We start from the raw sequence: 11989 nt of genomic DNA, 5'->3' as shown, positions 1-11989 counted from the left end.
CCAAACACATCTTTGACCCAGCCGCTTGTTTAGTATTTATTTCACTATTATTATCAAAAATATAGTGTTTCACTTCCATCACTGTCAATGTACGTAGACGTTCTGTCTTACTCATTACACATCACCTGTCACTACTATTACTATCTTCCTATTACCACATACTAAATCACAAATAAAGAGCATACTATGTGAAGGTTGTCTATTTGTTAGCAATGCAATGTGGCGTGGTGGAACAAAGAATGGGATGATTTACATTGAGTTTAAAAAACAAACTTTAATAAGACATTGACAACATTTTTATGGCTTTCATCAGAGGTTGCTTCGCCCCTTCCCGGCGATGGGCCGGTCTCGCTCTTCCCAAAGTGTGAGACCGTCGCAGGCGCACACTTGCTTGGGATTCTGGAAAAGCCCCGCAGACCTGGCGATGATCCCACATGCTAGCCTGCGGTGGAAACAAAACAAAACAGAGGGCGGAGCCTGAGTGTGAGGTAGGACCCCGTCCTGGCGCCTCACTTACCGGGCACCCGAGTTTCCCGTCAATCTGGAGAGCGGTTGGCCACCCCGACCCAGATCGTCCGGCTCGGCGTCCACCACGAGAGATCGTCCGATCACGTCCCAGACCTACGTCATCCACACATTGGCGGGGCCACTCCGACAGTGCACGTGCACACGTGTGCTAGCTTGCGCGAGTGGTACTTTGAGCTGTGTGTCCTCCAGGCGGAAGGATGCTCTCCCATCAGGACCGGCTAGAATATTTCCCAGATCGCCAACGTGCTGCGGAGAGAAGACAGACCCACTCATTGCAGCACATGACCGACGGCAGCAAATGGCGGTACCCGGCCGGAACCTACCCGCTCGGTATCTTGTGGACCCCCGTGATGTTTTTGGAATGGGTTGAAGTGCTCACCACAGCTGCGCACAGATCATGGCGGAATGAATCCAGTGTGAGTAGAGATATAAATCCTAGTGAGCGAGATTACCTGAGGCAGTCGTCCGTCAGGTCACCAAGCGCGTGCACGTGGAGGCCGTGGGCTCCGGGTTCCAAGCCGTCCACGGTGCCATCGATCAGGCAACGTTCGGGGGACAGCTGCATGAAGCGCACCACGCCTTGGACCCGCCGCTCTTTTCCGGACAGCATGGCCACGGCCGCGCCAAGATCTGCGGCGCCCGAGGCGGCGTAAATGAGCACGGTCTAGCGCCACGGATGGCTTGCGATGATAGGTCACCTTGTTCCCCCGAGCTCCCCATCCCTTTCAGCACGGCCAGGCGGTGGGTGCTCTCGATCAGGTCCTGCACCTCGCCGCTGCTCAGACTGGTCTCGACCAGGACGCGTCCTTCGCCGACATCCACGTTAACGGAGTGCACGCCTGAGGAAATATCGGAATAAGTCATCTGCTCTAGTGTTGTCACTTCAGACCAGGTTGGCCACCATTTTGATATAAAAACAAAAACCAAGAAGAAGAAAACTGTTCCCAACCTGTTTTTCCCTCAAGAGCACCTTTGACTTGATCTCCACAAGCCTCACATGTCATTTGTACCGCAAACTCCAGCTGAAGACACAAACTTGGGTCAAGCACACCAAACTAGCTAAGTGGCTAGTAGACAAAACGAGACATTTCAACCCTTGTTGACAATAAAAAGCTATCTTGACGAACCTTGGCAAGCTTTTCCGTCTCCATGGCGTCTTCGCGTTGGCCGCTCAAGACGTGACATTTGACAGGAACATGGCGAAAAAGAAACTTATCTCGATTCGTTTCGTTTCATAAACGGAAGTCGTTGCGCCGCCATATTGGCAGGGGCATTTGCTGCTTCGTCAAGCGGTCGGTGTTGCCGCCTGTTGTTCACAATACGTTACTGCGTGTCGAATACAGTGGCGAAAATGAACAGTTTTAGTTGGGTTTGTTTCGTTCAGACGTCAATTGATCTAGTTGTTCCTGTTTTATCTGGGGTTTTTTTTTGTCCAAGAAATGCAATGGGTTTTTTGTGACCTGTCGTGTATAGAAAACTTGACTTTGTAAAGAGTAGTGTTGAATTGACAATATGAAATGAGATGCAACTCTTAAGGGTACCGTTTTATACAAGTATTCAAATGAACGTGACTGGTGTGAATGGCCAGACTGTTACTTCATCACATTGGACGTCTCTCGCCGTCAAAGTGCTCCAAATAGAGCCCGCTGACGCGCAGCAGGCAGAATGACGTGCCGAAGCGTTCCCATGGCCACGCCTGAGATATCTTTTTTTCGGGGGCTTTTCCTGCGTGCCGGCCACTTGCTGGAAGTTGCGCTTGCGCACGCAAGCTGCAGAGAACCTGCCACAGAGATGCGCTCATTGGTCTCCTCCTGCTACTTCTCGCCGAAGCTCCATCACTGACCACAGGCGGCCACAGGCGGCGTCGCCGCACCTGGACGTTCAGGTCAGGTTTGGCCAAGGGGGAGGAGCCTGTCGCAGCTTAAAGGTAAGTCGCCCGAATTCCTCCGTATGGTCAACTCTTGGAGGAAGTGACAGAAAGAGCTTTTACAATTGAATCGAAAACAAAAAATGAAAAAGAATAATAATAATAAAGAGGTGGCATGGGTGAAAACACCCCCAAGTGGGCGTTACGTTACATAATGGGCCAGCGTGAAAACTAAGCAGCATTCCGTGGGCGTGGGAGTGGATGTTTGGCGCCTTCCTCGCCTCTTGCTGCCTGTCAACTAACAATGTTGGAGTCGTAGAATCAATTAGACTTTGCTTTCACTTTGCTCTGCCGTGGTTGGCGCCCAACTTTGAGGCCGGTCCCAAGTTGAAGGCCAATTCGTCCCAATTCGCCGTTAAGCGTCACTGGCCCACCCTCCCAGTCGAACGTTCATTGGCGTCCAACATCGTCAGTTACTGCCAACCCCTCCCGGACACTTCTCGCCGTCCCATTAGTCATCGGGCTAAACTTAGCCGCCATCTTGGCCACACAGATGCGTCGCGGGCGGTCGGCAAACTGTTTTTGGGGTTTTTTTTTGCCAACAGGCTTTTGGAAGGGCAGGTGTGATTTGTGAGCACAAATTTGAGATTTAATCTATTTTTAATTCATCCATTTTTTGCCTCTCGGTTATTCTTTTTTAAGTCATACCAGGAGGAACCACCGGAGGGCGTCGGTGCCTCTCAACTCACTTTGTTCGAAAAGAAAAATGACAATGGAAAGGATTCTCATAAGACGTTTTAATGTAACACTTGTTTTTTACGCTTACAGGACAAATGTACATTTTTGAGTCTCGGCGGGTCGTCGGGAGTAGAAATGGCGTCCTTTTCCCGTCGGCAAAGTGGGAATCAAAACTGAGAAGAAACGTAGAGATGGCTGCAAAAGTACGATCACCAGAATCCTACCCACTACTCGTCTTTGTGTGGGTGCACTTGCGTTGGTTTTCCATCAGGAAATGCTGCGGGGTCGTGCTCCCTGAACGCCTCGCGCTCACGCGCGTCCTAGCGACTGTGCTGTGGAGGAGCGGGAGGGAGGGAGCGCACCATGAAAACAACCGTCCAGGACGGCAAAAAATCAACCCTTATTTTGTGCCGGAGGGGGAGGAGTTACGTAACAGGTGTTTGGGGGTGAGCGTTGATGTGCACATGAACGGAAAGCAACCCTGGAAGCTTGGCCCAGTGCAACACGTGGTGCCAACCAGGAGTCCCCCAGATGCATTTTTGCGAGAATGAAGCGTGGCTTTGCGTCGGTTGGCGTCGGTTGGCGTCGGTTGGCGTCGGTTGGCGTCGGTCGGCGTCGGTTGGCGTCGGTGCGCCCAGCCTGGGCCATCGGGGAAAAGGTGTTTCGCTGAGTGGGAATGCCTGCTAGAATGTGTGGGCCAGGGTTCCCATGGCAACCATCTGCTGCTCCTCTGGCAAGCGCTCGCCGGCGACCCACACACAGTGACATCCAGCAGCACGCCGAGTCCACTTTTCACACTCTCCTTCTCCAGATCGCCCCGGTTCTTCTTTCCCACTCTGCACCGTTCTTCTCGGGGACTCCCGCTGGTGAGGGTGGCGTGGTCCTGATGGGGGACTTCTCTCAGAGCCTCTAGGCGATGTGTCGGCTCGGGTTCCCCCGTTCGACTGTAAAACATCATTTTCCGAGACAAGTGAGCCCGAGACGTGGGCAAGACCATCAAAAATTCCCTTGTGTACACAAATAGAGAGAGAGAGCAAGCTTGTCTGTGTATACCGTGTTTCAGATGCAGGGGGCGGGCGCCACTCCGCCGGGACCCCAGAAGGCCTTCAGCGTCTTGGACCGTCTGCTTTTGACGCACTCCGTGTGGCTTCAGCTGGCGCTGGAACAGGACTCCGCCCTCTACATACTGCTCCGCGAGCCCGTCGGGGTGAGCCGTCCGGTCGGCGGGGCCGGGGGGATCCGCCTAGCCTCCACCGTGGTCTCGCTGTGGTGCTTTCAGACATTCCTGGTGCGCAAGTGCAGCTCCAGCCAGAGGAAGGTGCTGAGCGTCAGGGTGAGCGCCGAGCGGGACGCCTCCTCCGTCCAGGACCGCTTCATCCGCGAGGAAGACTACAGTGAGGAACAGCTCGCCGCTCGAGGGGTCGCGGCCCCCCAGTGGCCGTGGGCCGCGCCCTCAACCTCCCTCCGCTCCCTCCAGCATTCGCCTTGGAGAGCTCGGCGCTGGGCTTCCCGGACTTGTGCCGCCTGGTGGCCTTCTACTGCGTCAGCAGGTGGGCCTCTCCCGGCGGACTCTGCCACCCGAGAGTTTGCCGGAGCTCTTTGCGCTCGGGGTCCGCAGGGACGTCCTGCCTTTCCCCCTGCAGCTGCCCGACGCCATCGCCGAGGCCGGGACGCACAAGCGGCTGGAAGCCATCTCCCACATGGGCCGAGGTGCGGACGCCGGACACGTTGGCTCGGGGTCGCAACGCCCACTTTGCGTCCGGCGTCTGCTCCGCGCAGACTTCTGGAACTGGCCCGGCGCCTCGGAACTGCAGAACGGACCTCCGGCCTGCTCCGGCGGCCGGGACGGGCGTGGAGCGCCGGGGAAGCTGTGCTTCATCAACCCGCTCTTCCTGCAGCTGGAAGTCCGCGAGGTGGGTGCCCTTCGGGCCCGTGTGAAAGGGGGCGGGGCCGTGGTCAGCGCTCTTGTGCCGGCAGCCGGGGGAAGCCCAGAACCGCAGTGCCTCCAACAAGCGACATCGCTTCAAGCGCAGCGTGCGGCTCCGCCTCTCCGAATCCTCCATGAACCTGTCCATGGAGGGGGTGGCCTCCTACTCGCCGCCGCCCTCCGTGGACGAGAGCTCGCGCGACTCCCATTCCCAGAGGAGGGTTCACGCCGGGGCGGGGGTCCTGAGGAGGACGGCCGCCGTGTCGCCGCCGTCCGCCGGGTCCGAGGAGGAGGACGCCTGGGCCCGGTCGCCGACCCGGGAGGAGGGCGCCGCGGCCTCCCCGCAGCCGCCTCAGGTGCTTAGGCCTTTCCCTCCTGACTCCGTACGCAGAAATGAAAGCGCGTGTCCCATTTTGAAGGCGGAGAGGCCCCCCGACGGACGGGGGTCGCCGCCGGTCGCCATCCAAGTGGCGCTCCTGGCCCCGGAGCGCCAGCCGGCCCCGTGTCTGGCCGAGCTGGACAGCGGCAGCTCCTTCAGCAGCCTGGACGAGGACGGCGATTCGGATGGCGGCAGCGACGGTGGAGGCGAGGGTCGGCGACGGCCGCCTCTGCTCCGCTCGCGAGGCCGTGGCGGCCTCCGGCGCGTGAGCGAGGCCTTTGTGTGTTTCTTCGCTCCGGACAAGCGGCTGGTCAGACTGGTGGAGGAGCTGTCTCGGGACAGGCGCTCCGTCTTCGGGGCCCTGGTGCAGGATTTCCTCCTGGCCCAGAGGGAGCAGCTCCGATCGCCGGCCGCCGCCGCCGCCGCCGCCACCGCCACCACCTCGGTGCAGCTGCTGCGGGGCCTGCGCCACTTTCTATCCCGGGCCAAGCGCTGCCTCCTGGAAAGCGGCGAGCTGGAGCCTCCCGTGGAGACGCTGGTGCCGGAAAACGAGAAAGGTGAAGAGCGAGGGGGGGGGGCAGCTTTCCGTTGGCTCGTAGCGCCAGCCGCCGTGCGTTTCCTGGCAGCGGTGGTGGGGTGGGGGGGCATGGTGGGGCCACTCTCCCATTTATTTGCCTTTGCGTCGGTGGGAGCCATTTGCATTTTTTTTCTCTGGCTCTCGTTTATCATAAAAAGATCTCACGGGCCCACGCACGCATGAAGAGCGCACGATTCAAGGGGGTGGGAGGTGGGTATGCGGGGGGCTCCTCGCCGGGGGCCGCTTGACTTGCTTGCACGTCAGCTATTGGAGAATGACAAGGCTACTCTGGCAGATCTGGCCCTGGAGCGGGCCATGTTTTCCTGCGTGCTGCGCCCCCTCAAAGCCCCCCTGGACCAAGCCCTGGCGGCGCTGCACCAGCGGGACCCCTTCAGCAGTCGCTTCCGGGAGAACCTCCTGCGCGCCAAAGACGAGGGCGCGGCCCGGCTCCTGGGCCTGCGCCCCGCCGACCTCCCCGACGGCGGGCAGGTGGAGCGGGTCAAGAAGAAGTTGGCGCTGATGCGGCGCGCACACTCGCCCGTGGACAAGGTCTTGTTGCTGCTGCAGGTCTGCAAGTGCGTGCAAAAGGCCTGGGGAGGCGTCCAAGGTGGGAGCGCCGCCGTCTCCCCGCCCTGCTAGGCGCCGCGCCCGGCCGACCTTTTGCTCCTCGCCAGGGAAGCCGGTGAGCTGGGACCGATTCCTGCCGGCGCTCTCCTACGTCCTGGTGGAGGCCAAGCGGCCTCACGTCCTGGCGGAGGTGGAATACATGATGGAGCTACTGGAGCCATCTTGGCTCAGCGGCGAAGGTGAGCCCTCCCTCCGACGCCCCGGGGGTCCCCATGCGTATGGACTCTGGCTTTCCAGGCGGATCCTACTTGACCGGCGCCTTCGCCAGCCTGCACCTGATCCAGAGCCTGGAGCCGGGCCGACCCGCGCCGGGCGGCCTGACCCCCGAGGCCCTGGAAGCCCTGAAGCAGTGGCGCCGTGGGCGCAGTCGCGAGGCTCACCGGCAGATGGAGGACCTACGCAGTCAGGTAGGGCGGGCCCTTGGGGCCGGGGTCAAAAGTCCTAAGAAAGCCCCAGTGGTGCCCCTGCACAACGTCATTGGCGGGGAGGGGGGGTTTGGGATTACCCTTATGAAAGGTAGATAATCCTCAAATGTGGGCCACCAGCACACGCTTTCACCTGGGATTGGTCCGAGCGATTGCAGAGAAAGAGAGAAAGAGAGAAAGAGAGAGAGAGAGATAGAGAGAGAGAGAAAAGCATTGCCAAGCTGGCGGTCACGTGATTCCTCGGAAGCCTTCAAATAGGCCGTCCAAGCGAGCCGGCGGCCAGATTCTACTCCGACGCAGGCGGGCCGTCCGCGAGGGCGAGTGCCATGAGGAAGTGGGCGCTCAGATGACATGAAATTCATCCAGCCGCATCTCCACTCTTCCGACCGAGCAGGCAAACAAAATGCACGCCGCCGCCGCCGACGGCGGCCAGGAGCCGGCTGACTCCGTAAGTCGGACCCGTTCATATTTGCGTGGCCACTTTTGCCGTGGGTGTGGGGCCCTTCTTTTGGACCGTTGGCCAATGGGGAGTTGGCCCCAAAAATGATGCGCTGGCTTTGACCCCGGTCCGTACGCCCTCCTCCCCCCGGCGCTTCTTGAACGCCGTCCTTTGCCTGCGCTCTTTCCAGAGGTGCGTCCGGATCCTGTTCCAGGACGGGGAGCGCAGCGCCGTGCGCACCCTGCAGTGGCGGGCGGGAGAGAGCGGCCAGGCGCTGGCCCAGCTGTGCGCCGCCACCTTTGGCGTTTCCGAGCCGCAGCGCTACGCGCTGTACTGGCGCAGCGGCGGGGAGATGCGCGCCCTGCCGCCGCAGGCCCAGCCCCGGGACCTGGCGGGCCACAGCGAGGGAGGGCCCTCCCTCTCCTACCTGAGGACCGACCACGACTTCAGCAAGATGCGCCGGCTCACCAGAGGTGGCGCCGTGGACCTCAGCGAGTCGGTGTGTGAAGAGTGAGTGAAGTGGGGGTGGGCGGTCTAGGGGGGTCTCAGAACTATAGGCATCCGACGGACCGCCAGGAGGAGGAGGAGGGTTCCGGTTCCGACCCAAAAAATATCTGTGCCAAAGTTTGACGGAGGCCGTGGACAGAGGAGCACCTATTGGATGTCCTTTTGGTTGTTTCTCTCCTTCTGTGATTTGTGCAAGCTTTACCAGCCAGTGACGACAATGATGTGTTTGAACATAAATGCATGTTTTGGTTTTGGTTTTTTTGAAAGTTTTTTGACTCAAATGCTCTGCGAATGTGGTGTGCATGTGGTTCTTGCTATTCCTTTTCTCTGTAATCGTACCAGCTACCTTGCAATGACACTGACAATAAAAAAAAATGGTGTCGTTAGGCTAGGTTATTTCTTCTAATTGCGTATATTTAATAAGTTGACTCAAACTAATAATGGTTGACCTATATTTTAAGCCTGATCATGCACTCTTTTCCGTCATTTGACATTGAAACAAATTGTTATTCAACAAAAACGGTATATTATGTATCTGGCAGTCTAGCTGAGACCAATGGAGGTTTATTTTGGTCGATGATATAAACAGCCAGAGGACGGCGCTGTCTCGCAAGCTACGACGTCAGGTGAGGGTTAATGATGTTACGAGTTCAATACTTTTTCCATACAAAAAAATAAAAGAAATATACATATTTGTAAATATGAATGTATATTAGGCTTTCGTGCATGAAATATTTTGATAGAATATGATTGAGATCGCCTGCTGCGCGCAATTATGACCTCACTTTCTTTGAAGGCGGATATGGATGTTATACCTGTCAGCGTCGCTTGGTAGGATGACGTAGTCTTTGCTCATGCGCAGTAGCACGAGTTCCAATCCGGTAGCCGGTCGCAATCGGGTAATGAAAGGACGGAGGACGGCGTTCTTTTCCGTATTTACACTGTGGTATGTTAGATTTCTCCCATTTTGCTTTTCCAATTTGAGTGCGCAGTTGTTGGGGACTCTGCTGTGTCTTCTATTACGCACTAGACTGTCACCAGGTCGTTGTTTGCCTCGTGTTAGCTTCCTTGTTTATGTAAAAATGGCAGGTGAAATTGGCTGCTATTGATGACGATAGGCATCCGGATGGGATGGAGGGATGGGCTGGAGGAATGGCCTTTTCATGGTGAATGATGGCGCTTCATCTGCGATGTCTGGCTTGCACGAAAAGCCACAAATGTATTCTTTTTATGACCAAAAATTGTGGAATCGGGCCACCAACAGCATCCTCAAACTAGCAACAAGCAACCAGAGAAGTTTTCCGGAAGGCAGTGCATGGAAAGTGGGTCATATGAAATGGCGATCCAATGAGAGCGGTGATGATGATGATGATGACGATGATGGCACTGATGTGACCCTGTAATCCTCTTACAGACTTGTTTTGGCCCACTTGCATCCAGAGATTGACTCTGCAACCACTGCTTTTCCATTTTCTCACGTTTTTTTTGCTCTCGTTTTGCTTTTTGTGTCCCTAGACTTCCACCATGGAGGCGAGCGGCCTGCGATAAAGCGCCACCGGGATCATGGCCGACACCCATAAGAAGAAAGGTGAGCGCCCACCCGTGGGTGGCCATCCTCCGTCAACGACGCCGACGACGCGGTCGCCTTCCGCAGCCTCGTCGCGAGGGGTGGCTTTCTCCGGAGAGCCGTCGCGGGAGCGGGCCTCGTCGAGGGTGCACTTTGACGACAAGCTCCACGATTCCGTCATCACGGTGGCGGCGGAGGACGACGGCAGCTTCCTGGTCAAGGTGGGGATCTGGCTTCCCCGCGTCGGTCGGGGCCTTTTAAAAAGCCAGCGTGTGCGTGCAGGTGGGCTTCCTGAAGCTCCAGCACCGCTACGAAATGGCCTTCACCCTCCCCGAGCTGCCGTCCCTGGGCGAGAACGTGTGCCTGGCGCCGGTCTCCAGCCCCCACCTGCGCGTGGTGGACATCTCCCCCGCCCCCGAAGGTGACGCTCGTCGGCGCTCTCTTCTCGGAGCCCCTTTCCGAGGCCCGCCTTGTCGCCGACAGGAGGTCTGAGGCTGACCTGCGAGTACCTGGCGCAAGAGGCCGGCGTGCTGTGCGAGCGCCTGCGATTGCTGAGCCGGCCGGAGCGCGACGCGGGCGTCACGGTCAAAGTTCACGCTCGAGTCATGGGTGGGACGGGGCGTTCGGTCGGCCTCGGGACTGGCGGCCGGCGCCAGGCTCACGCCGTTTGTTCCGGCAGAGCGCGGTCACGGCACCCCCATGCTGCTGGAGGGCGTCCGCTGCATCGGGGTGGAGCTGGAGTACGACTCGGAGCAGAGCGACTGGCAAGGCTTCGACTGAGCCCGACTCGACCACAAATTATCTGGTGCCTTATGGACAACTACTCTGTTTTGTATTCGTCTCCAATAAAGATAAAATGCTGAAATTGTTTGTTGCAGTAATGTCAGTCTCCCTATGTCTCATATGACTGTAGATAGCATTTAAATCTAATCAAATTAAAATAAAGTTGATTTTGTTTCATCAATTTAAATGAGTCATGAATATATTTTTGTATACTTTTTAAAGTAGATCAACTTGCTGAAACTTGATTCAAATGAGCTCTTTAATTTCGTTAATGTTTGTGTGTGTGATTAAAAAAAAAAAGAAAAACACTAACTGGTTATTGCAACACCAAATGTGCCCCTCCCTTTTGCGGCACGCCGGCAGGGAGCGCGACAGGGAGGTACGGGGGGCGGCGCTGATGGACGTAGGAGAGCTCTACCTCAACGCGGGGGGAATATCCTTTTCCCACAAAGTATATGGTGTAAACAGGGCACTACTTGCTGATTGAAATTAGCATTTGCATAGTAGCGAAATGAAAAAAATGTGAGCACCTTAACTAGTCTACGCTCAGGAGGGCTTATCTCCCTGCCACTTGAAGAAAGCCAAACTCATGTTCTTCTACGCTCGCTATCCCAGCTCCAACACGCTCAAGACCTTCTTCCCCGACGTTAAGGTACGCATACATTCATAGTATCTGGAATTTGTTTTTGTTGTGGTACTCACCGGTCGCTGTTTTGTGTCCAGTTCAACCGCTGCGTGACCTCCCAGATGATCAAATGGTTCAGCAACTTCCGAGAGTTCTTCTACATCCAGATGGAGCGCTTTGCCAGGCAGGCCGTCCGGGAGGCTCTCGGCCGGTGGGTCGGCTCCCCGAAACATGGCTTTTCGTAAGAATTATTGGGTACCGCAAGGCCACAATACCAATCTTTTGCCCAACAGGGACGGGGCACCCCGCTTGGGCAGAGAGACTCAGCTGCGACTGGGTCGGGATACGGAGCTCTACCGAATACTCAACATGCACTACAATAAGAGTAACATCTACCAGGTGAGCTCAGGGCGACGCCTTTGTGGCCTCTGTCCTCAAACTTGGCCTTTTCAGGTCCCGGAGAGGTTTATCGAGGTGTCCGAGGTGGCCCTGAGGGAGTTCCACTTGGCCATTTGGACAGGCAGAGACAGCGACCCTTGCTGGAAGAAAGGAATATACAAAATCATCTGTAAACTGGACAGCGCCGTGCCAGATTCCTTCCGACTACCCGGCTGTCCAGTCGGCTGAATGACATGGAGAGCTTGTTTACTGTCAAAAGCCGTCCCTTTTTCTATCTTTGTATGTACTGGGAAACATGAACGATAGTTTTAGTTTAATGTGAACGGTGGTCCAAATGACATCAAGTCAAAATATGTGAAAGCAGACTTTATTCGTATCGTATTTTCAGGTGCATGTTTGCTATATCTGTGGTTGGAATTGTAACTCCTCGCTTGGCTCTCCAAATACGCACTGAGCGTATTTGTGTGCCTCAATCAAAGGGAATTTGGATGTGTAAAACGAGAAGTGCATTAAAAAAAAAACAGCATAACTTTCAACTCAGACCAAGAAGAAAATTGCCATTTGGACGCATGGTTTGAAATCCTCCTATTCATGGGCATTC

At 56.3% G+C, this 11989-nt stretch overlaps 4 protein-coding genes across 17 annotated transcripts; 3 read left to right on the top strand and 1 right to left on the bottom strand.

Moving 5' to 3' along the window:
• Positions 1-254: 254 nt before the first annotated feature.
• ccs (copper chaperone for superoxide dismutase) lies at positions 255-1822 on the bottom strand. Its single transcript, XM_077742144.1, has 8 exons — positions 1656-1822; positions 1478-1550; positions 1227-1367; positions 981-1158; positions 852-912; positions 697-774; positions 518-621; positions 255-442 (listed from the first exon to the last, which is right to left on the bottom strand). Exons 1-8 carry the CDS (start codon positions 1677-1679, stop codon positions 310-312), a joined length of 792 nt encoding a protein of 263 aa, XP_077598270.1. The 5' UTR covers positions 1680-1822; the 3' UTR covers positions 255-309.
• Positions 1823-2177: 355 nt separating this feature from the next.
• On the top strand, positions 2178-8720 carry rin1b (Ras and Rab interactor 1b). 5 transcript variants are annotated; one of them, XM_077741630.1, is made up of 12 exons: positions 2178-2455; positions 4197-4340; positions 4413-4527; positions 4611-4683; positions 4752-4843; positions 5032-5046; positions 5111-5416; positions 5480-5996; positions 6312-6623; positions 6691-6822; positions 6881-7050; positions 7698-8720. In XM_077741630.1, exons 2-12 carry the CDS (start codon positions 4197-4199, stop codon positions 8012-8014), a joined length of 2193 nt encoding a protein of 730 aa, XP_077597756.1. In that variant the 5' UTR covers positions 2178-2455; the 3' UTR covers positions 8015-8720. The 5 variants fall into 5 exon arrangements, with proteins under 5 accessions (XP_077597756.1, XP_077597753.1, XP_077597755.1 ...); XM_077741629.1 differs by having other exon boundaries at positions 2183-2455; positions 4913-5046; XM_077741626.1 differs by lacking the exon at positions 2178-2455 and adding an exon at positions 2975-3999 and having other exon boundaries at positions 4913-5046.
• A 96-nt stretch (positions 8721-8816) lies between these two features.
• adisspb (adipose secreted signaling protein b) lies at positions 8817-10545 on the top strand. Of its 10 annotated transcripts, none has more exons than XM_077741642.1 (5): positions 8817-8960; positions 9530-9602; positions 9669-9802; positions 9879-10002; positions 10065-10545. In XM_077741642.1, exons 2-5 carry the CDS (start codon positions 9578-9580, stop codon positions 10442-10444), a joined length of 663 nt encoding a protein of 220 aa, XP_077597768.1. In that variant the 5' UTR covers positions 8817-8960; positions 9530-9577; the 3' UTR covers positions 10445-10545. The 10 variants fall into 10 exon arrangements, with proteins under 10 accessions (XP_077597768.1, XP_077597765.1, XP_077597764.1 ...); XM_077741639.1 differs by having other exon boundaries at positions 8819-8960; positions 9864-10002; XM_077741643.1 differs by having other exon boundaries at positions 8825-8960; positions 9530-9802; positions 9864-10002; positions 10065-10190; positions 10261-10545.
• A 150-nt stretch (positions 10546-10695) lies between these two features.
• On the top strand, positions 10696-11924 carry LOC144213964 (prospero homeobox protein 1-like). Its single transcript, XM_077742689.1, has 5 exons — positions 10696-10797; positions 10909-11016; positions 11088-11200; positions 11283-11388; positions 11443-11924. The coding sequence occupies exons 1-5, from the start codon at positions 10696-10698 to the stop codon at positions 11614-11616; spliced, it is 603 nt and encodes a 200-aa protein (XP_077598815.1). The 3' UTR covers positions 11617-11924.
• The last annotated feature ends 65 nt before the right edge of the window (positions 11925-11989 follow it).

Source organism: Stigmatopora nigra, chromosome 20 (assembly GCF_051989575.1).
Source record: "Stigmatopora nigra isolate UIUO_SnigA chromosome 20, RoL_Snig_1.1, whole genome shotgun sequence".
NCBI lineage: Eukaryota > Metazoa > Chordata > Actinopteri > Syngnathiformes > Syngnathidae > Stigmatopora > Stigmatopora nigra.
The sequence above is the reverse complement of the archived record's forward strand: the minus strand, read 5'-3'. Positions and strand labels throughout refer to the sequence as shown.